This window comes from Acanthopagrus latus, chromosome 3, assembly GCF_904848185.1.
Source record: "Acanthopagrus latus isolate v.2019 chromosome 3, fAcaLat1.1, whole genome shotgun sequence".
In the NCBI taxonomy this organism is placed as follows: domain Eukaryota; kingdom Metazoa; phylum Chordata; class Actinopteri; order Spariformes; family Sparidae; genus Acanthopagrus; species Acanthopagrus latus.
In genome coordinates, this window is record NC_051041.1 from 24,905,897 (window position 1) to 24,929,494 (window position 23,598).

Consider the following 23,598-nt stretch of genomic DNA (forward strand, 5'->3'; position numbering starts at 1 on the left):
GTTACTTCTTGCTCATCCACAGCCATGTTGCTGTGACCCATAATGCCACTGAAGTGACCTCATCATATGATATCACATTTCCCAAAATGCTTCTCACCTAAACAGGCGTTACATTCTGCAGTATTCTTGTACAGATGTTTTTAAGTATCTTTCAGACACATTTTGTTATACATTTTAATGACTTAATGAACCTAAATGATAATGCACTTATAACAGAATCATACACAATAAACACATCAGTTAAACTTTCTCTCAGACAGTTACAGTCAACATCACAGGAACTTCAGAGGCACTAACACTTAGGCACTAGAACTAGATACTAGGGCAGAATCGCTTGTTGACATGACACATGAGCTGTCTCTCAAAGTTTTTATCAGACACCCGGTTCCGTTTGGCACTAAAATCATCTTTACCAACACTAAAAAGCTGCTCACATGCTGCACTGGCTGGGACACTAGTGTTGAACTTCACAAACATTTTGGACATTTTGAGTAGAGATTTGAAAGCATTTTGTGGGGACTCATCTGGTGATTTCTTTTAAGTCAAATTTTTTGTTGTTTTTGGCTTGCAAAGCTCATATTTGAACACGTAGGTCGTGTCTGTAGATGCTTCTATCCAACATGTGCATGCTCGAATATGGCCATGGTTGGGCTGGGGAGTTCAGGGGCGCACTGGGGGTAGCAGAAGGATTATCCATGATGTGCTTGTGCCATATAAGCACTGCCTTCCTTGGCACAAACACCCAGCCACTCTGTGAAGCATTTGAGTGCTGTCAGGGCAAGCCAATCAGAGACAGCGTTGGGACCAAGGTACGTTTGAACTGTTTGGGGTTTTTTGTTTTTTGTTTTTTGTTTTTTGTTTTGTTTTTTTTTGTTTTTTGGTATGACATATTCAGAAACCAGAAACAGGTCATTGTTTTGTTTTTCTGGTTTTGGGCAAAAAAACAAAAATCACCAATTTGTTTGCTGTTTTGTTCGTACAGACAAATCAAATTTACCACTCAATATTTCGATTCCATTGGTGGGTGGGCCTTCGGCACACCATTGCTTCTGATTTGCTAGTGTGCTCTATCAATTATATTTGTGCTGTGCTCTTCAAAATAAAGGTTCTCGCGTCTCAGCCTTTAGACAGTTCAATGTTAACACAAATTGCCACAGACAGACGAGACGAGACTATGCTATGATCACAGACCATACTTATATTGGCGGCTATGGCCTTTAGCTTGATTATAGCTTCATTATGCTCTTACCGAGCAGTGCCGCACATGATTTTGTTTTATGACCTTCAATGACAATAAAAATGCTTGTCATATCAAATGAACAACCTTTCATTCATTTTTGAAATGTTCTGCTGGTGCATGGATTACAAAGTAATGCAAGAGAAAAAGACAGCCTAAATTAATAAAATAAAATAAAGTAATGCAACAGCATATTGTATTGACTGTTAATGTGCAGCTGATAAAACGCACCATGTCTCTTTTGAAAATTAAAGTACTATAGCACGTTTTCTGAAGGATGCGCTGTGGTGATGTCTGCTCTCAATAATTAGAAATATCACTGGCAAATGGCATGGGGCAATGTAGTTGCAAGAAATGACCAGCAGGTGGTGCACTGTGTGAACCTCTTCATCAATAGGTTTTTTATGGTGACCAACAGGGGCAAACGCACAGCAACTTCCCTTCCGAACGCTGCAAATACATAAACGAAGCAGAACCAAACGCATGCAACAACAAAATGCTGCAATGGATAAATGTTGCAAACAAAGAAACAGTGCACAACCAAAACGACATAAACCCCAAAACACATGCAATAGAGAAATGCTGCATATTGAGTCAATACAATGGAAGTGTCAACACAACCCTGCTGGAAAACACCTTAGAAAAGCATAGCTGGTGACCAGCAAGACCAGCTTATGTTGTGTTTTGGTGCTGGTATGCTGGTGACCAGCATCCCATGCCCCCACGGCCCACCTGCTGTGTAGACGGACGCGCTGGCACGTCCAAAACCAGAGTTATGATGACTAATGACAGCAGCAGTGGCGTGATAGAGATAGCAAGATTTGTGACATATAGCCTGTTTGGAGTGTATAGTTAGTGTGTTACGTCGTGTATTTGTGGTTTTCACAGTAGAACATCTAACTTTTTCCTGTATGTATGTATGTAAGTATGTATGTATGTATGTATGTATGTATGTATGTATGTATGTATGTATGTATTTCCTATATTCCTAATAACTGTACAGTCACACATGTGAGGTTGTCCTGAAAAGGCAAGGTAAATAGTTTATACAGTGAAATATAAAGGTAAAATCAAAAGTAGTCAAAAACGGCCAATTATATCCCTGACAACCCACCTTCAAACACAGCCTCATTTGGCCATCCAGCTACTTAGCCTCCCACTTTTCTAGGAATACATTCATCCTAGGGGCAGAGCACTAGTTGTAATAACTTCACACAAATGTAATGATACACTGAATAATGGTCGTTGTGGTTGTTGTTTGTTTGTTACACCTACTAATAGTACTGACTGTGGGTGCAAAATGAAGCTGCTGACCATCAACTCTGCTGCAGACAACAGATTCCTCCCCCCCCCTTTTCTGTTTTCAAACATATATGTGCAAAAACTCGCTCTTACATGGTTTTTCCTAAAAGTGCCTGTATTTTGATTTAGAATAGTTTTTTTAAATATATAAATTACACAAAAGACAAAGAAAATATATGTTTTACCTATTTCGGCCATAAGCCGTCGTATTGACCGCCCATCATTTTGCGAGGTTTTATTGTTTCATCATTTGTGCTTCTTTGCGAATTTACTTGCAAGTTAATCAATCTATAGTTGTATCAACCTGGTTGGCACCATGGGCAAACATAAACGGGAGTTCCCCCCTCCTTGACACAACAAGCGGAGCTGTTCAACACGAAGTGAAGTGTGGTGATGCGACTGTGTCGCAGGGAAAGCCGAGGAGGAATGTCTGCACCCTGAGCACCGTGCACACAGGTGTGGGGGCACCTTCGATGCGGCGAAGGCAAAGCCAGAGTCTGCGATACAGGCTACTACAAAAACACGAAGTACGGTGTGGAGGTCCTGGACCAGATGGCGAGAGCAGACTCCGTCAAAGGCGGTGCGCGAAGATGGCCAGTGGTGGTCTTCTATAACATCATCAAACTGGCCGGGATCAATGCCCGCATCTTGTTCAAGGGAGCACCAGCAGCAGGAGAGCCTGGAGGGAAGTCCTGCAGCAACTGGCAGAGGAGCTGAGGGGAGAATACCTGGAGGGGAAAGGGCACAAGGTGGGCAACAGCGGAAGCAACTACCGCAGCAGCAGCAGCAGCAGCAGACACGGACACGGAGGCAGTTCCAGTCCTAAAGAGCTGCAAACGGAACAAAACGACGGACTCTTAAAATGCCACAAGTGTATGGTAACTGTGCGAGGAGAGCGGAGATAATCTGCGGCCACTAATTACAACGGCTCTTCTTTTTTTGTTGTTTTAGTTTAGATCAGCTCGTTTCCAGCATTTTCGATATTTTTTAAAATTATTATTATATACATCAAGTATTAAAATAAAATATTTCATAATCAAATAAATTACTTTAAATTGTTAATTTTCTTGCTCTGAGATTTCTCATAAAATCTTGTATAAATATATGCAATAATTGCGGTTACTGTGTCCGATGATATGAACACGATAAACGTATAATAAAACTTGTTAAAATGTAAAAAATTGTTATATCATGACACAATGAATGCATTCATACTTGCAGGGAGATATTTATATAGATTTCTAACCATCTAACCTTCATTTTGAACCGCTATGTCTATTCAAACTTCATTTCCTGTTATTTCACGACCAAGTAGATGACCCCCTCCTTCGTTTCGTGGCGTGTGGCAACCAGCCAGCAACCCAGTCAGCATCAAGGTAAATTACGTAGGTGAAAACGTAGGTGCTGATTGGCCGAAGAGGAGTCCTAGTTATCTGCGCTCGATTGCTTTTCCTCAACTTCCCAGATGTCAGTCACAGTACATTGAAATTGAATTGCCAGAACTGAATTTGAATTGTGAGAACTGAATGTGAAAATATGTAGAGTTAAATTTTCCAAACTAATTAATTCAATTTCAAATTATAATATTCAGATTCAATGTTTTTCAATGCAATGATTCAAATTAAACAATAACAATTCAGTTTTTTAATGCAATTATTCAAGTTTAGCAATTCAAGTTCAAATATTAATATTCAGTTTCAGTTTCTTCTGGCACATATTTCAGCCCATAGACTATGGCTAACCTATTTTAAGCATTTCCAACAGCACCTGAAGTCCCTTAAAACAGTTTGATGGATTCTCCCAAATGCTGGGAAACCTTGGATCCTGCTTGACACATGCCACCCACCCACACACTGCTTTGGACCTCAACAGTACCCCCTGCCTCTACACCTCCCCAGTCATCAACATTACATGTAAATACAAGAAACACAAATCTTCATGTTACTTCTTTATTTCCCATTGTATTGTCGCACAAATTATTTCAGTTGCAGGCTGAAAGATCAAGCACAGCGGGGAGATAAGCCACATTTAAAGACACTCTGAATTACTGAGTCACATAAGGCTACAGTAGGTGTTCAGGACAACCCTGAGCAATGAGTGCATTTATACCCAACGTCAACATGAACGTGTTTGAACCAAACATTATTTGCCTGCACGGTGATATGAGGGTGGACCTGGGTGCTGGAGATGAGTTCCCAGAAAGAAAGAAATGGTGGGTGTGTCTGCTCTGGCTTGTAAAGATGCAGGGATTTGTTTGAAGTGTGCAAGTAAACATCTTATCTGCATATCTAACAGTTCTTTTATGTGTCTAAATCTTCTTGAAACAAGGCCCGGACTTCACTCAAAAGGACCTGTTTAGTCTTAAGTGCAGGATCTCTTGCTATATTGGCAGCAACAACAGGCATAAAGATAGCATAGAAATATCAGAGTAAGTTCTGTGAGGTAGCAAACATCACACCAAAAGAAGACTGAAATGTGAACAAGCAAAGTAATAAATACTACAGACAACATAACACACAACTAATTTTGTGATACATACAAAACAGTTGTTTAAACATGCTGCTCTCAAGATGTCAAAAATCACACCTGAGGTAGATTTATATAGATTTCTGACATGACGAGTTCTGTCTTGGTCACACATACATTAATAAGCAAATTACAAGAAACAAGACACTGGGACTTGGTCTTGGGATTAGAGTATTAAACATGGTAGATCAGACCCCATTGTACTGCAGCGTGGTTGGCATTATGGTGAGCTCAATCACATAATGTAGGCCTATTGATCCTTAATGATGATCAATACTGATGCTTTTAAACCTCTGTGCTGTTTAGTCTGTGGGCTAATTTCCCAGTCCCCTTTAACATGAAGAATCTACTCTATGAGTCTACTCAGTAACATGCAGATACATCAAGACATGTACAAAATTTGAGTAAAAACTTGGGTTATGTACAATAATAACAAATTAAAATGTAGTGCCATGCTTGCTTTGTTTTAAGAAAAATGTCAGTGGATATCTGCGTTGTCATCTCTGACTACTAATTTGGTAGCTTATTCATCGGAGCAGGACTATTAAAAGTAAATATGTCAGTGCCAATGATTGAGAAATAATAATAGTTTTTTGATATGCACACTTATGTATTAATCTGATGTTCAGTGTATTCCAGAGCTTATTTAGATAGCTTAGCCAACAGCAGTCTCCAACTCCACTCAGCATATTTTCCCAAATGTTAAACTATGCTTTAATGCTGTAAATGGAATGTAGGCTATGTAAAGATGCTTCCTAACTAAAGGCCTATGAAGAGAACACATCTTAAACAGTGCTGAAGTCTAGTTAGTCTAAATCTAGGGAGCTAGTTCAGTTGCTGAACCCATTTGGCTGTCATGACTTAGGCCAAGTGACTACACATTTAGGCAACTTGAAATTATTCTAGTCTTCTGAAAGCTAGAAAAAAAGAAAAAGAATCAATTAAGCTTGCTTCCCCTTCAGCTTGTGTTCTCTGTCATGGTAAAACACTTTCTGCTGTCATAATCCATAATAGCTAGAAACCTTATCAAGACATCACATTGTCTGTGTTTTCCCACTAACCACATGTTACAGACAATAGCATGGAACAAACCCCACCCAAAAAATGCACTGCACATCTTGCTAAGAGATACATAATGAAGTCACTGAAGTCATTCAAGGTAACCACAGTACTGGCTGCTCTGTTTTGTGCGGCAGAAAATGACAAAGATAGCACATGGCTTGTTTGGCAGTTCAATTTCCTGAGTCTTCCACCATAATAAAACACATAAACACATCCTATAAGAAACTACGTCAACAAACATTCTCCCTGAGTTCAAAATAAGGATGCTATATACATTCTATGCTACTCCACATACAAGCACTGGACTGCTGTGTTTTTTCTGCAAAGTGAGCGTACAGTTAAATTAAAGACTCACAAAATTACACTGTCATCAAACAATTAAACAGTAATAGAATTACATAGAAGAAAAACAATGTTAAATACAGCACAGCATGTTTTTTTTTTTCTTGAGTATCTTTCTGAATCATAGCACAGGCTCAAAGGAAACAATTAGAGCTGTCTGCCCTTCAGAGAGAACAACTCTGAATAAATAGTCAATATAAAAAAGAAAAATCTATGTACATTTAGCCATCCACCAAAATGAATAAAGGAAAAAAAGATTTGAAAATGGCAAAAAAGATTTCTACACCTCAACTTCTTCCTTCTGCTTCATCTACAGCAGATATTTTTTATTTGAAAAAAATCCCTGATATATATCAGTCTGAACATTCCCTTCGGATTTTCCCTGTTTTGCAGACAAGGACTGCCATACAATCAATGCTGGTCTTGCATACGAGTTCAAATAATGAAATGGCATCTTGGTAATTAAGACATTTACCTCCCCAGTAATTGGGAAAAGTAAAATTATTTTTCACAAGTACGTCGTGAAGTAATGCTGTTTTTAGTGGAATGGCACCTGAAAGCAGCTCTCATAAACCCTATTGGAAAGTGTGGGTTTTGGCACTTATGACATTCATGATTCAGGACCTGAAAATGTTTTCATGAGGGCAGACACAAATAGTTAGAACAAAGTATTTGGCAGCGCAGGATATGTTTTTCTCTTGCATTCACACATTGGATTGTTTATGTCATGTTTCAAGGTAAGTATGGATTTTTTTATTATTATTATTCTAAAATTAAAAACTTAACAATAATGCTATTTTGGCTATTCATTTACAACACAGTATTAGGGTCTATTGAAATATTAGGTTGAAATATTTTGAGAAAGCTGCAAGATAATACTTTGAGGAAACTCCCTCTGTCACAGTTACAGTGCCTATAAAAAAACATTCACCCCCTTGGATGTTTTTGCCTTCTATTTTTGACACACACACAAAAAAAAAACCAAAATGACAAAGTGAAAACAAATTGCTATTAAGTAATGCCAATTGATAACACATATGTACAATAGGTAATTGTATTCACCCCCTTCAAGTATTTACTAGAAGCACCTTTGGTCACAATCACAGCAGAGGTCCAGCCAGTGATTTGACTGATTGAGAGCTATCCAGATGCTCTCCACAAGCTCTGTCAGGTTGTACAAGGATTCGGTGTGAACAGCCTTTTTCAAGTCCATTCTCTTTTGGATCGAGGTCTGGGCTTTGACTCAGCCACTCCAGAACATTCACCTTGTTGTCTTTAAACCATTTCTGTGTGACTTTACTGTGTGCTTTGGGTCATTGTTTTGCTGGAAAATAAATCTCCTCCCAAGTCATGGTTCTCTTGCAGACTGAATCAGATTGTCCTCAATGATTTCAAAATATTTTGCTGTATTCATTTTACCCTCTAGCTTTGCAGGTCTCCCAGGGCATGCTGCTAAGAAGCGTTCACAGAGGATGATGCTGCCACCACCATGCTTGACGGCGGGGATGGTGTGTTTGTTGTGATGTGCAGTGTTTGGTGTTCACCAAACACAGCATCTAGTCTGATGGCCAAAAAGAACCTTCTTCGAATTGACCAGGGCAGCAGTTGTTGAATGCATATTCTCTCCCAGCTAAGTTACTGAAGCCTTTGACTCCACTGACACAGTGACTCGGAAATGTTTTTGTATCCACCCCCTGACTTATAATTTTCAACAACCTCTTTTGTCGTCATGGTGTAATTATAGCCAGGAGTACTGATTAACCAGTAAATGGACCTTCAGACACAGGTACCTTTATACTACATACTGATACTGATCTCCATTTTACTAATAGTGAGACTACTAGCACCAAATGGCTGGACCTCTGTTGAATTAGGTCAGTCACTTTAAAGGGGGTGAGTACTTATACAATCACTTACTTTACATAATTCATTTTTGATTAACTGACATTACTTTTTTGCAATCTGTTTTCTCTTTGACATTAAGGAGTTTCTTCTTTTTTTTTTGATATTTGCCAATAAAGTCAATCATATTCACCATGATTCCATTCATAAACACGGGAAAACATTCAACGGGTTGAACACTTTTTATGGTTAATGTATGTCCACTAAAAGTGTTTTTGTCACTGACAGGCTGAGGTTAGTATTCTGTGTGTCTGACAACATTACAGAAAAGATTCCTACAGATAACGACCTTTTTGTTTAGTAACAAGATCCTTTTTGTGACCAAAAGCCCAAGTCTAGTTCAAGGAGAGTAACAGTTGTTGCTTCAACTAGATTGTCAAATGTCAGCTGTCTTTGGATACCAGTTCTTGCTGGCAGTTCATCCAGGTAAACTCCAAACTCCTCCTCCCAACTTTGATTCATGTTTACACTGGTGGATTCTGCAACTCTGCAACAACTCATATCTCCTACGTGAGCCAACTCCATGAGTTATGTTTCTGGTCTCAAAAATCATTATCATTTGACAAAAAGGTTTGTCTTTGTAGGAATCGTTACCATAATGTTGTCTGATACTCAGAATAATAACCTCAGCCTGTCACTGGCAAAAACAAGCACTTTTGTGCACAACTAATTTGTGGGAGGAACCCCAAAGGACTACCTTGCAGCTGTACCCGACAGCCAAATTAATTGATCTTTTGGATCAATTCCAAAATTTTGGTGAGTATGAATCATTTACACACCAAAACAAACACAGGGCCAAAGTTTTAAAATACCAGAAATCCCCTTTCAAATGTTCAGGCTACTTAAGTTAATGTTGCATACTAGCTGAACCTAAAACACCTGCTACTTTCCTGCATCTATTATATTTGTTATAATCTTTAATGATCTGATAAAGAAGGGTGCTATAAGGGTCCAATATCTCCAAACCGATTCATCAATCAAGCCTATTCTGGTGTTTCAGGCCACTCAGAAGTTTCCATACACCCTGAATGTGTCCAATGCTTCAGGAAGTTGTAAACCAGCAAGATTTTTGTATTGAAACTATTTTAAAAGGTTCAGCTAACGGGAGCACACATCATGTCAGATGAGTCCAAACAGGGATTTGATATGTGTGGCTACTACATGGCTGAAGTCTGATTGTTTGACTAAAGTTAAGACACTTATCCAAGGCAGAAAAACAGCACAAAAAGAAAAAAATGGACATGACTGTCAGTGCTCTACTGAACAAACACATCACATCAGCACCATGGTGATGACTCCTATTTTATCACTCAATAAATAAAACCTGAGGTAGCTCTTTCTGTTAGCAGTGTTCCAGTGAATAACCTCACAGTTTCCCTTAGTCATTCACTCAAAGTGTTTGGAGAGGGTGGTCTGGTTTTGCCCCTCTTCCTCATCCCTCCATGAGGTAGCTGGTCCCTGAGAGCCTGGAGATGAATGCTGCTGCTGTGCTTTGAGTGGACAGCTGGCCACCATGTGGGAAACACTCTGACAGAAATGGCACTTTTTGGGCTGAGGGGGCAGCTGACACTCTTTAGCATGATGGCCAGTACCTCCACAGTTGTAGCATCTAGAATGGACAGAAGAGAATGAATTACTTCAAAGGCGGCTATTACAATTTTGCTCAGTTACTTTGGCACAACTGCCAAATGAAAATCATTGTTCCTCCAACACATTCATGCTTTTAGTCAGTGGTGGAAAGTATCTTTGTAAAACCACCTTTACTAGTTTCAACAGTAAAGTCGCATCAATGCATCAATAAACACAACATAAATTAATCTGAAATATGTCTTTCTGCAATGGGTACTTTAAATTTTGGTACTTTTGGAATTAATTTTGATTAATTTTGTAAATACTTTTGTACTTTTAGTTTTTAGTGGAACTTTCTACAGAAGTTCAACAGAAGTTCTCTGATGACTCCGCTATTGTCGGCCTCATCAGGGACGAGGACAACAGAGCCTACAGAGAACTTATTCAGGACTTTGTGGACTGGTGCCAGCGGAACCACCTCCAGCTCAGCGCCGGGAAGACCAAAGAGCTGGTGGTGGATTTCCACAGGCAAAAACAACTCTACACGCAGGTGAACATCCTGGGAACAGACAATGAGATGGTGACATCTTACAAGTATCTGGGAGTTCACCTGAACAATAAACTGGACTGGACTGATCACACTGCAGCAACATACAAGAAAGGTATCTGCTGAGGAAGCTCAGGTCCTTTGGGGTGCAGGGGGACCTCCTGATCTCTTTCTATGACTCTGTGGTGGCATCAGCCATTTTCTATGGAGTAGTCTGCTGGTGCAGCAGCATCTCGGCAGCAGACAGGAGGAGACTTGATAAGCCAGCTCCATCCTGGGATGCCCTCTTGATTCAGTGCAGGTGGTGGGAGAGAGCAGAATGATGGACAAACTGTCATCACTGCTCGTGCAGGAGTCCCACCCCCTGCAGGACACTCTCACAGCACTAGGCAGCTCCTTCAGCAACAGACTGATACACCCTAAGTGTGTGAAGTAGCTCATTTCACTTGATTCTCAAAAATGTCTCATCTGCAGTGAAGTGACATTCAACCACCAGAGGGCAGCACACTCCAGCATTAGTTCAGATCTTAGATGAATTTGTCTGCACACAGTCCCTTGTTGTTGATCATTGTGTTTCAATCAATATGAACATTAACACAAATATACAAGTATGTCATGTCATGTCATTGTCCATAGCCGCTTATCCCTTTCCAATTTCCATGGGGTCACAGGGTGTTGCTGCTGGAGCCAATCCCAGCCTTGTCTCAGGGCGAGGGCAGGGTGCTCCCTGGACAAGTCGCCAGCTCATCGCAGGGCCCTCACTGATGAGCAATGTGGGGTTCAGTGTCTCGCTCAAGGACACTTCGACATGCAGCACAGCCCTGCCTGGAGCCAGGATTTGGACCAGCGACCTTCCGATCACTAGTCGGCCTGCTCTACCCGCTGAGCTACAGCCGCCCCTGTACAAGTATGGAGTGCTACAAAAAAAAAAGATACAAAAGAAAAACAACAAAAAATTGGACCGCGCAGACAAGACAGAAGCAAAAGCATCATCTTTACACTGCCCATAGCATTAATGATTTATGAGTCTACAAGCACAATACCAGTCTTTTAAAAAAAGTCATCCATTAACCCACTCTAGGGATCTAACTCACCAACTAAAGAAAAGTCCAAATAAATAAATAAAAGAGAGAGACAATTCTTATGCCGTGATAATCAACAGAACTCAAAGAGAGACATATATCCAGGCTCCTGTTGCACAGCTTACCAAAAGACAAAAACTTCTTCCATACAAGCAGAAATGATTATGGTTGTGTAGGTTAACAAACATTAAACTCAAATGAATTCTGAATTCTCTGTCAATAACTTAACCCACTCTCTATATTCCGGTCTGACTTGACATCTCCAATGGCGGAGGATAATCCTAGCAGCTGAAGTAAAGCCTGCTAGACATCGGGCAAATGCCTGGATATTGTGGGTAAATGCGCTTTACTATTCCAGCACAAATTATTTTCCAGTAAACCCGTTTCATGAAGCCGGACAGCTGTAAAATACCAAGGAAGTATCCTATAGTGTATAAATTTGCCTCTAGCTTCTCTTGTGAACCAGCCTGCACTGGGAATTATCTTTGCCCACAAGTCTAAGATTCTCGCAATTGCCATGCATTGCATTAGCAATTATCTTGTAAAATATGGAGGATGACAGTTTATTTTTAGGTAATTTAAAGTAGAACTGTACCATATTATCTTCCACAGGTAACTGCTTAATTACACTCCCCAAACTACTTCTTATTTGCAGATATCTCCAGAAATCTGACCCATCTTTTATGATAAACTGTGTACAGAGTATATATTTTTTAATAATATCACAGAACAAATAAATCTAGATAATCAATGAAGTCAAACTGCTCCATGCACAGCTCTCTTTATGGAGAGCTACACTTCCATCACTTCTGCTGCTGGTAGCGCAGGTTATTTGTAATTAGATACATTTTCTAGATTTTTTCTTTTATTACTTGGACTACCCAATCCAAGAATTTACCGCAGTGTCCATGGATATGTAATCCAAGCTTCACTACTGTGGTAATAGCAAATGTGTTTCTTTGTTTGCAGTGTGTACAGTGTAATTAGTAAAGACATTTATGTGATTTAAGTTTGAGGGAATAGAATTTAGTACTACACTTAAACTGTGATTAACTTGGATTTTCGAAAAGGTTAAAATAAAGATTTTATTGTCCAATTATCCTTATGCCTCTGCATCAGTCCTGTGCTTTTTACAAGTTTAAATAACTTCATTGCAGACGGCAAGCAGTTTTTTCCTGGATGATTTCAAAAGGCTCATCTCTGGAGAAGCTCTGACTGCTGGGAACTGCATCTGCTTTACTGTCTCATTTGGCAGTCTATGTGAGCTCAGCGCCTATGTAATTGTCACAATTTTAATCACTCCTAGGACATATTAGTCGGGATGTGATGCACCTGCTGATATCATTATTAACTGTCATGCAAACAAAGCTTCTGTTATTCACATTACACTTTCTCTAGATTTTTTAGTGAGCCCACAACTTGTATTTATATCATTAGTCATCATTTGCCTCTGTGTTCATTGATAGAACGACTTTCAGTTACAGAACAGAGTGAGGAAACAACAAATGAGGGAATTGGGTTGTACCCAGGACCTGCCACCATGCATCCACATTAAGTGGAGTCCCAGTGGTGAACAGTTGTTACGGGAATTGTCCAAATTGATCTCTGTTCCTCTGGGGTAGGTATCAGGGATTCTTTGACAGCCTGGCTTGGTTTTTCCACGAACCAAGATAACAAGGTGGACGCTGGTTCAGCACTGCGTCTAAAGTCACCCTGAACTAAAAACATTCTTTTTCATCTTTTTACGTGGCTTTTCCAGCAGGATATTATGACATCACAGTTTGGAAGGCAATTATAGTCCAATATGCAATTACACAAATGTGATGCGGTAACTTTAAACAGAGAAAACACTTTTCAGTGAAGTAAGAGAAATCCTTTGCTAGTAAAACGTTTGAAATTAACAATACTGGCTTTTTAAGAGATTCAAGATTTTTCAATAAAAAAAAAAAACTGTTGATGAGCTGATGTTTACCTGTTTAACTGAACTTTTTGTGGAGAGTCCATTTCAGACACAAGACAACAATTTAACATAACATGTTCACTAATCCACCAATATTAAAACAAGCTCACAAGAATTCATGATAGATATTATAGGATAGATATCTTTGGATCCAGTGGGCATCATTAAATGTTCAGGCATTTAATCAGGCATCTTCATTAGCCCCCTCAAACTGCTCGTAAGATGACTACTGATCTGGCAGAAATTCATCAACAGCAAACCCATCATAAACAATATGATGATACCTGTGCTTCTGCTGGCATTGCAAGCTGACTTGTCTGCTGTAAAAAAAAAAAAAAAAGGCCTTCCAAACAAAAAAACTGATTCTAATTTAAATTCACAAGCAATCTGTCATTTAAACAGAAATATGTTAGACAACAATTACTTTTCACCAACAGGATTCCACTGAAAGTTACTAGACGATAGCATTAAATTATCACTCAGCCCTAATCTTGCCACTGCTGAGTCTCCACACACAAGAGTTGTTGCTAAACAGGCTGCTTTGATCTCGTAGTTATGTGTGTATTGTTCACAGTAAATCTATGCTGAGCAAGCTAATGATCAGTAGCTAAGTGAAATCCTGTTGGGGAATTCATTAGAGCAGAATAAATAAGGCCAGTGAGGCCCAAGCACTGTGCACCGTGACACAAAGAGACAGCAACCACTTAAACAGGCAGGCAAAATGTATTGATTATTTCTACACTGACAGCCTGATTTTCTATGGGCTCTCTGCTCTCCGTCTCCAGGGAAGGCAACATTGCCTGTCCAAATACACAAAGACTTCTTTTAAGACTCTCTTCGACCCTATAATTATTTCAAAAACAAAACCAACAACATATTTTTCTATCTCTTAAAGCTGAGAAACCAGTAAGTATCCAACCCAAAAAAAAAATCCAAAAGCGATTCTTTAGGCCTCCCTCCACAGCCTCTAAGTACAAAAACACTGACTTTCCATAGCTCTCGCTGGGCAGCAGGAATAATGTGTTAGCGGCTAGTTTGCAACGTTCCACAAGCTCTCTTAGGTTTTTTTGGTCTGATGAAAATATAATTAAAACAACTCATATGCCACAGTGAAAATACATAGTCATCACGATTGTACCTCAGTCTGAAAAGGAGACCTTGTTACTCCTTACAGCTATAGTAGGTGTGCTATGTGCCGACACTACTGGGTTAGCTGCTGAATGAGAGGCTCAGGGCCTGTGTACTTTGAATGCAGCACATAGTTGTCATCACTAACCATATCAAACTACCTCGAGACTCATTCATATGTAAGAAATCACCTAGCATTATAATTAGGGATGTAAAAAACATGACAGCCGGTTTGACGACCCACAAACTCTGACTCTGTAAAGACACTCCCACACAGAGTTTAAGAACCTGCCAACTCCCTTCCAGCTAGATAAAACTGAAAAACCTCTTGGATGAGAGGTGAAATGTCTGCCTACAATACAGCACTTACAATTACCATGACCTGGATGACAAAGGACCTTCATAAATATCACAAAATAATGTGTGCATGGACAGAATGCACACAGGTGGGTCATCCAATAATTTTATACTGGCCAAATGAGTCCAAGTGTCGGATGGGCTTGCTGCAGTTGCAACAGCAGATTTGAGCTTTTTTTAATAATAAATGTAACCCTAACCCTAATATAAGTCAAACAACACCAGCTTTAATACTTTCCAATTACCCGACCCTGTTTGTCTATGGCCTACTATGGCCTAGTTGTTGGCCATAACAAGAAAGATGCTTAAACACTGGGAGACAAGATGGGAGGTCTAAACAAATATACAGTTTCATTTAAAAATTGTAGGCACTGTAACTTCCTAAAACAGCTGTTCAGTGTAGTTTTAAATGTCACTTAAACATGGAAATAGTGCATTTAAGGGGACCATTCTTAACTTTATCCTTGTTATTAACACACAATCGGTGCTCTGCATAGTATATGGGGCAGCAGAACACTGTATGTCGAATCAAATCAGAATAAACTACAGTGTAACAGTGTGGCTCATGTGTTTTTTGATATTTTTTTTCACAACAATGCAACACTATGGCACAGAGGAAGACAATATATCAGCCTTTGATTCACACACAGTATGTCTCGGTAGATCCATTAATTGCAGTGTTCTGTCTTTCCATGGAATTTGTTGATGGTTAGAAAAAAACACAGAATCAGTGCTTTTTAAAACGGTCCAATTTCGTCTGTGAGATACAGAGTGATGAAATAAGAGTAAGCGCTGGATCACCTCTCAGCCAGCCACCACTTCCTTCCTCTCTTCCTCCTAGCCCCCCCATCAGTGCTCAGTATTGATCAGAGTGGCCACGTGGCCTACTGTGACCTATGAACCTTGACCCCCACTCGCTCAACCACCACCCCTCCACAACCTAATTTGCACACCACATCCCATTGTTGCCATGGTGATGGTGACCTCTGACCACCTACATCTGTTATCAATTAAATGGATAAGATCCGTCCTCACTCTGAATACTACATTTATGTTTGGGAGAAAAGAGGGAACATGTGAATGCAATCAAACCTATAGCAGATACTTAAGAACAGGAAGTGGTGGGATTATTTTTATCACTGGTCCAGGCACCATGATTAATGTTAATATAAAGTCCAAGGCAATAAGATGTTATCGCATTAATAACTTTGTCAGATCTTAATTCCTTCCAATCTGCAAATCTAACTTCTTTTCTCTCAGTTGGACCACTCAAATTGAATTGAGAGGAGAAACATCTGAATGTAATCAAACCCAGCAGGTATTTAAAGACAGGAAGATGTGGGATCCATTTTATCACTGCCAGCCATGAAAATATGCTCATTTCTACAAGATGCTATCAAATTAATAGTCTCACTGGATCTTGATTACCCAAACGAGCCTCCAAGACAAATGGAGCAATTGCAAATAAATTACAGTTTTCTCAGTAGCATTCATTTTTAGGTTAATCTATAGCCGTCAAGTTTGCATTTGATAACAAAAAGATACACAAAGACCAAAAAGCAGAACGTTAGGGGTATTCTGAGATCAAACTATGTATTGATCCAGCTCAGCCTGCTGCTCCACAAAGAGCAAAATACCTTCTGTTTGAATGCTTAGTTCAGTTCAGTTCAATTCAGTTCAGTTCAGTTCAAAGCCCCTGGCTTTACACATAACTTAACAAGTTGGAAAATAGAGACTGGTATCACTTGCAGATATGAACACTACAAATATCTCCCTCTTTATCAGGTCCTTTTTGTCAATAGGAGTCTGAGGCAAACAAAAAACATCTTCAATTGCTAAAATAATATTTTGGTTTCTTTATTTCCTTAATGGTTAATCTTAAAGAATTGATATCAATAAAAAAAAAAAAAAAACCTTTTGCAGGATAGCCAATTTCCATTTTCTTTTATCTGCTCTATTTGCGAGATTCTTTTCCAAGTTAGATACATCTTTATTCCATCTTTCTACTCCTTGTAGACTTGTTCTGCTGCCGGTACCTGTAACAGTTTCACTAGATGTTGAACTATGTATGATTGTGAATGTGAAAATAAACTGACTTGATGGAGATTCACAATAAAGTTGAAAAGTAACATTTTCACCACTTCAGTTAGTTTAAGATAGTGAACACTCATCATTCAACCTTGGTAAGCAAATCATTTATAACATTGTTATAGCCACTTCATGTTTCCTTTTCACACTCAATACTTTTTGCACATTCTCTAGAAGCTACATAATTTCAATACAAAAGACAGGAATCTTGAACAATCACTCCCACCTTCACTATTCAAGAGATCAATTAAAGTACTTTTTTGTATAAAACGTGCAACTTCACACAATAAGTACACAGCAGTGGTGTGGTACATTGGTGAAAATCTTTTTTTAACTAGCTTCCTCAGTGCTGATTAAGCTTGTCATCCCAAGATCAATCTTGTTGTATTTCACAGAATACTGGAGTTTTTTATATCTGAAGCCATCTGCGCCAAGTTTTATGCACTTCCACAGTAGATATAATATAGACCTATTAGCATATGCAAAGATAGCTCCTATTCAGTCCAAGTAAGAGTACCCATCTAGTGCATCCGCCAACAAAGTTTTCTAGCCTCCAGGTTTACTTCTTGGTTATGTGGCCTGCTGAATATACGCAGTAGAGTTTCGCTTTCCTCAGCTCTAGAAAAGTTTTATTAGATATATGAAACCTCCATGGATCAAAAATTCATGATAGAAAGAATCATAATTGGCCACACTGACAGTGTTTGTGTTAGTATTGTCACTGCCAGGAGGAGTCGAATGTGGGTTCAAGACAAAAACAATGTGTTAATTCACTATGGCTCTCAAGTCAGGAGCAGGTCCTGACTTGACGTAGAACCCGTCCTGGAAGCAAGACGAAACAGGCAGCCAGGCTCTTTCTAAAGCGCAAAAACAACTGTCTAGAACACCCCTAAAGATCAAAAATCAAAATGTTGAATCTCTTTGTTTAATCTGCACACAAAGATAGAATTGATCATTCATGGCATATTGAAACAATTTGTTGGGGAAAATGTAATGTCGTCACAGTAAAATAACACCGGGCCGTTACAAATCAGAACCTGTGTTAACCAACTGTGTCTGGCGAACTGTTCAAGAAATAATTCCATCATGTAACTCCTCCTAAAGTGAACAACAGTCATTTCTACCCATCTATCTGTGCACATGTTAAACAAACAAAATATGCCATTTCAATAAGTTAGCTTTAGAGGAGCTAGTAGGCATATGTTTACAATACCAGGATAGCTTTTGACCCCCACTTCTTTTCTTTAACTCTGCTAACTACATCCTGACTCTAGGTCTGCTTATACATAAGATTATCGATAATCTCATTTTACTGAGAAAGCATATTTCTCAAAACTGTTCATGTCGTAAATTAGCATGTATATCAGACTGGACCTACCTGTCACCCCTTGGGCGACGTTTCTGGGTGCTCTTTGGCCTTCTCTCGCTGCCAAGACATGGTGCTCCATTTGGCCCAGTAACCCAGACAGACTCCAGCCCTTTAGATGATTTTTTAAACGTGAACTCTAGAGCTTCACCCTCTCTGAGGCTGCGGAAGCCCTCCATGTGCAGTTTGCTCTGTTAATGAGAGAGAGTGGGGTTCATTGGTGTTAGGGATTTGTCATGGAATTACAACAGATTTATCTGGGTTTCTCATGAGCTGTTTGAGATTTATCATCAAAAACATTTCAGTTCCACAACTTCACTGTTTTGGTCAGCCGGTCATCAACCACTGTGAACAGTAGGTAGACTACAAAAGCGGCTTACAATGCCCTATATTGGTATTTCTTGTTAGGCAATGACATTTAGTGGCTGTAGTCATTATTACAGCTGAAAAGGAGTAAGTGAGGAGAAGTAGTATAAAGAGTAAAAAGTCTGTATAGGACTTTGATTCAGGGGACCGCTTTTTATGTCCAATGTAAAACCAGTGAGTTATTTTAACTTACCTATGTAGTGAAGTTACGCATGAACATAAGTCACTATGTAACATAGGTAGGTTTTTAGCTAAAGGTACACAAGTAATGTAATGTTATTTTAAGTCAAACTGTGTGTTCTTCTAAACCTGACTAAGTAGTCTGAGTGCTTAAATCTGACCAAGTAGTTTTCTTGCCAAAACCAAAAAGCAAGTGTTGACGAAGATCCAGTACGTCTGACGATATTACGCTGCAATGATCATAGTGATTTGGCATTGGTGATATATGTCATTCAGAGTTGCTGGCAATTTAGATATTCATTCACTTTGGTATGAGGTTGTGTTGGTTTTGACTCACAGCTTAAGAAAAGCTTGTGATCACAGTGAAGCGTTTAGTAGCAAAAGAGCATGTTTTCCTTGATGGAGATTAAAAACTGAGCTAAATAAGAGTAAATATTAGACTTAAATTCATCAGGTGGACGCAAATATGACTCATGTGTACAAATTGAAAATTGACTGTGTGCATTTGTGAAAATAATAAATGTTGTTAGTTGATATGTCAGTGTTGTGTTTACCTAACCTGCCCCCAAGTTTTAAAAAAAATCATGTATTGTAGGTTTAAGTGTTATTTTAGCAGCTTGTTATGAGATAAATACAGCTGTTTAGGGCTAACGGTTCTAGATGTCTGCACATTAAATTACTCATTTCCATTTTTGATTAAGACAAAGGTGCAGCTTACTAAAATAATTGACTGCACATTTGAGATAATCACTATAAATGTTGCACAAACATAAATGAGTAGCTCTCCGTCAGGGAATGCTCAGCCTTCTCCTAAAAATCCTGTTCATGTTTACAGCCCTGTTAAAACATCAATGCTCTCAAACACCCCTCCTCCCCATGGGTGTCTCCAAAGCATTCCTTAACACCATTTTGTACAAATGTCAGTGTGGTATGTAGCCTATCCAATGTCAAACTTGGGCATATCTGTGATTTGCTAAAACCTCGACCACTAACATTATATACTGGTGAATAGGCCGGGTAACCAAGAAAATAGAAGCTTGCTCTGGCTGTGTCTGTCGATTCTGAGCTTTATCAGACAGAAAATAGCATAACAGAGACAGTAATTATCATTCAGGACCAGATCTGCTGGACGCTGAAATGGTCCTGATAAGTCTTGTGTCACTTACAAGTTGTAAGTTTGTTGTAAGTGTGTTTGATACAAACAAAGTTAGCGCATGTCAATTGAAACAACACACAGCACTTTTTTCTCTCACCACACAAACCCAACACCACTGCCAGCACTTTTCTGCAAAAAAAAAAAAAAAAAAAAGGTTATGTGGACATAAGCCCTTTTTGTCATTTGTGCGAATCATCACAGTGAGGCTATAAGACACGGAGTTATTGAACTGGGTTGGTGTGGCAGTTTGAAGCAGTCAGGAGATGACAGGCTTTCTTCTGAACAGGTGTAAACATTTTTTGCCTTTAGACCTGACAGACAACACACTGTGTCTTGTTAGAAGCATACTGAGGTCTTCAGGTACTGCAAATTCTGAGCACATTGTGTCAGTGGTTACCAGAATCTTTCAGATTTGTCTCCAAATTATTTAGATGTTGGTCATTACAAAAATACGTACAACAATCTCCCATTTGATCAAAGCTCAGGGCACCAAATCGGCATGTACATGCCTTTGTCCCCTGTCTCTCATCAGATTTACAACACAGAGAGAGGTAATCTGAGAAGAGGTCTCTGCCAAAAGGGTCCACATGGGAGGTGGGACTGAAACTCAGGGTTGGGTGGGCTCCCTGATGCTTTAATGACTTTATAACAGGAAGCAGGGCTGGATGGGTAGAGGAATGAGCCTTGTTTTCTCTGCTTTAGCCTCTAACCCCTTTAAACCCCCCCAAACACACACACACACACACACACACACACACACACACACACACACACATCTTTGATTGAGGTTCCACAGCAAATATCTGTCCATGAGATGAAGCAAATTGGGGAGTGTCAGAACAAAAATCAGGCATAATTGACTTTAAGATGTGTTAATCTTCAGGTAATTTTACACAAAACACAGCAGATGTCTTAGTCTTCTTACAAGGATACGACACATTTTTTCTAAAAAGAAAAAAAAACTGTTCAGCTACACAGTTGAGAAGCTACAATCACAGATGCTTGTCATATTTCTTAAAAAATTAGTTTAATCTTTACATGAAAGATATCCCCTTGCCTTTGGTTTTAATGAATAAACTGAATTCTTACACATGCTGAAAATGGCTGGATCCTATCACCGGAATAATAATAACCATGTAGGTTTCTGCAAACCACATATAGGTTGAATCTTTACTGTTCTAAGGCTCAGTTCTATCTTGTAGCAATGCTTTGCCTATGGTCTTGAAAGGCTTAGGCACAGTGAGGAAAAGATTGTGTTTTGGCTTGAAATACCTGTTTTGGTCACCACGATGGTATTCCATACCAAATGGGTTCACGCTTGCAAAATGTTTAAATGCCCTATGTTGTCGCGCCCTCCACCAACTGACATGAAGTCTGGACTGTTTATGTGTAAGCGCATTCAGTGCAGCGGAGCGCCTCTCAGCATCCTCTCACCTGGTGGACGAACACGTCGAGCGGCTCCTCCAGCAGAGCTCCGTCCCTGCTGCTCATGGAGAGGAAGCCAAAGCCCATTCGCATGTTGAACCACTTGCAGACCCCACTGCCCCGGCACAGATCCGCGGTGGAGCCCTCCTCCTGTCTGTGCACACAGCCTCCTGCATGGGACACACACACACAGACAGTGATGGTTAGAGTGCTGTGTCCTGATTACCAGCAAAACACACAAAGACAGCAGGGCCCGTACTACAATACTGTTAATATTAAAAGTTACATATTTTCTCAGACAAGGCATGTGGGAAATACTTTAAAACAGGGGTACAAATGGACGATTTTTATAATCAATTAATCGACAGACTATTTACATTCAACTACAAAACGCCATCAAAAACAGTGAATAATGCCCATTACAATCTCCCATAGATCATGATGCCATACCTAAAAGTCTTATTTTGTCCAGCCAACAAAAACAACACATTTTCACATGTTTGAGAGGCGGAAACAAGCCAACTTGACTAATTCTGAAAAAAAAAAAAAAAAAAAAAAAAAGAATGACCTCATCGATTATTTCATTTATTTATCTATTCATTATCTATTTCTTTCTTTTGCTTTTCTCTTTCCACTCTATTACTGTTACGTTCTCCTATTGATAGGGGGTCACATTAAACACATCTAAAACTGATAAAACACGATCAACATGATAAAAGTGGTGCTGCGGAAATTAAGTCAATTATTGACAATAAAGTAGTTAAAAAAACAAATCACGCCTGTATAAAGTGTGTGTTCGTTATTTATGATACATTACTATATTTTGTAAACTAACTGTCGTTGCTGGTATATATTTTGTTTCTTACATTATTATCATTCTTATTGTTGTTGTTATTATTATTATTATTATTATTATTATTATTATCATGTCTACATTCTCGCATTTTCCACCAGTCAGAGAGCAAATCAAGTAATTTCTTATTGTTGTTTTAGATCCCAAAATGTCCTAAAATTCTACCTCCCATGACCAGCAGGCCCTCAGAATAAAAACGGGTCCTTCCTTTGCCAATATTAGAATCGATAATCAGCTAAATCTTTCTGTAAGCCAATCTTTAAAAGGTCTTTATCTGTTCCTCGTAAGAAGCGGATTCTCAGTAAATGTTCAGTAAATGGTTTTCTCTTGGTCTACCTGTGAAACTCTGATTGGAAGCGGAGACCATCCCGCCGCTCTCTGCTGCTTCTTCCCGGCCTTGAAGTGGACTGAACTGCTGCCTGCAGCTTCTCACACCTCCGTTCTACCTCCACGTCCACAAAGACTTGCTTTTCTCTCACTATACACTGAATAGACACACCAACCAGCCCCTCAGAAAGGAGTGGAAAAGACAAAGAGAGAGGCCTCTTTCTATTCAACCTCCTTCATCTGCAAAGAAGTTCCTCATACCTTCTGCCATGGTGGGAGGTTTCCGCAGCCTCCTGCAGAAACTGCGCCGGCCCACAAAATATCAGATGATCTGAGTTAACAGCATGCTGGATATCCGTGCGCGGTGTGTGTGTGTGTGTGTGTGTGTGTGTGTGTGTGTGTGTGTGTGTGTGTATGCAATCCTACAGGAGAAAGGCTGCCTTTCTCCTGCCTCCTGGTCTCGTCTTACACAATATGTAGAACCTCACTGACCCTCCTACCTCTGGTAACCCCCCACCGCGCACACACACACACACCCCACCACCACCTTTTCTTTCAAGTCCACGTGATTTGTCAATTACAGATAAATCACACTTGGTCAATAAGATGGGGAGCCAAAATGACCAATTATAGCGTTGGACATTACAGCATCAGCTTTTCACCCAAAGGTCCAGAAGGATATCACTCCGCCCACTACCAGCCTCCACCACACAGCGACTGTGTTATGTGTCAACACAAGCAATATTATCTAATATATATAGGCCTAATCCATGTCAACACAAATAATATTATCTAGTATATATATAGGCCTAATCCACGAATG

The 23,598-nt window shown here is 39.5% G+C and overlaps 1 protein-coding gene across 2 annotated transcripts in view; it reads right to left on the reverse strand.

Annotated features, from left to right (window-relative positions):
* Window positions 1-4,474: 4,474 nt before the first annotated feature.
* Window positions 4,475-23,598, reverse strand: part of LOC119016782 (protein lin-28 homolog A-like) — a 36,537-nt gene continuing 17,413 nt past the window's right edge. Inside the window, exons 1-5 of one of the 2 annotated variants that reach the window (XM_037093026.1) lie at window positions 23,037-23,176; window positions 22,785-22,933; window positions 21,605-21,765; window positions 18,481-18,659; window positions 4,475-9,980 (exon numbers count right to left, since the gene is read on the reverse strand). In XM_037093026.1, the coding sequence (XP_036948921.1) occupies window positions 9,758-9,980; window positions 18,481-18,659; window positions 21,605-21,765; window positions 22,785-22,815 (594 nt within the window). In that variant the 5' untranslated portion in view covers window positions 22,816-22,933; window positions 23,037-23,176 and the 3' untranslated portion in view covers window positions 4,475-9,757. Of the gene's footprint in view, window positions 9,981-18,480; window positions 18,660-21,604; window positions 21,766-22,784; window positions 22,934-23,036; window positions 23,177-23,598 lie in introns of those variants that run through there. The other variant, XM_037093025.1, reaches the window with a different exon arrangement.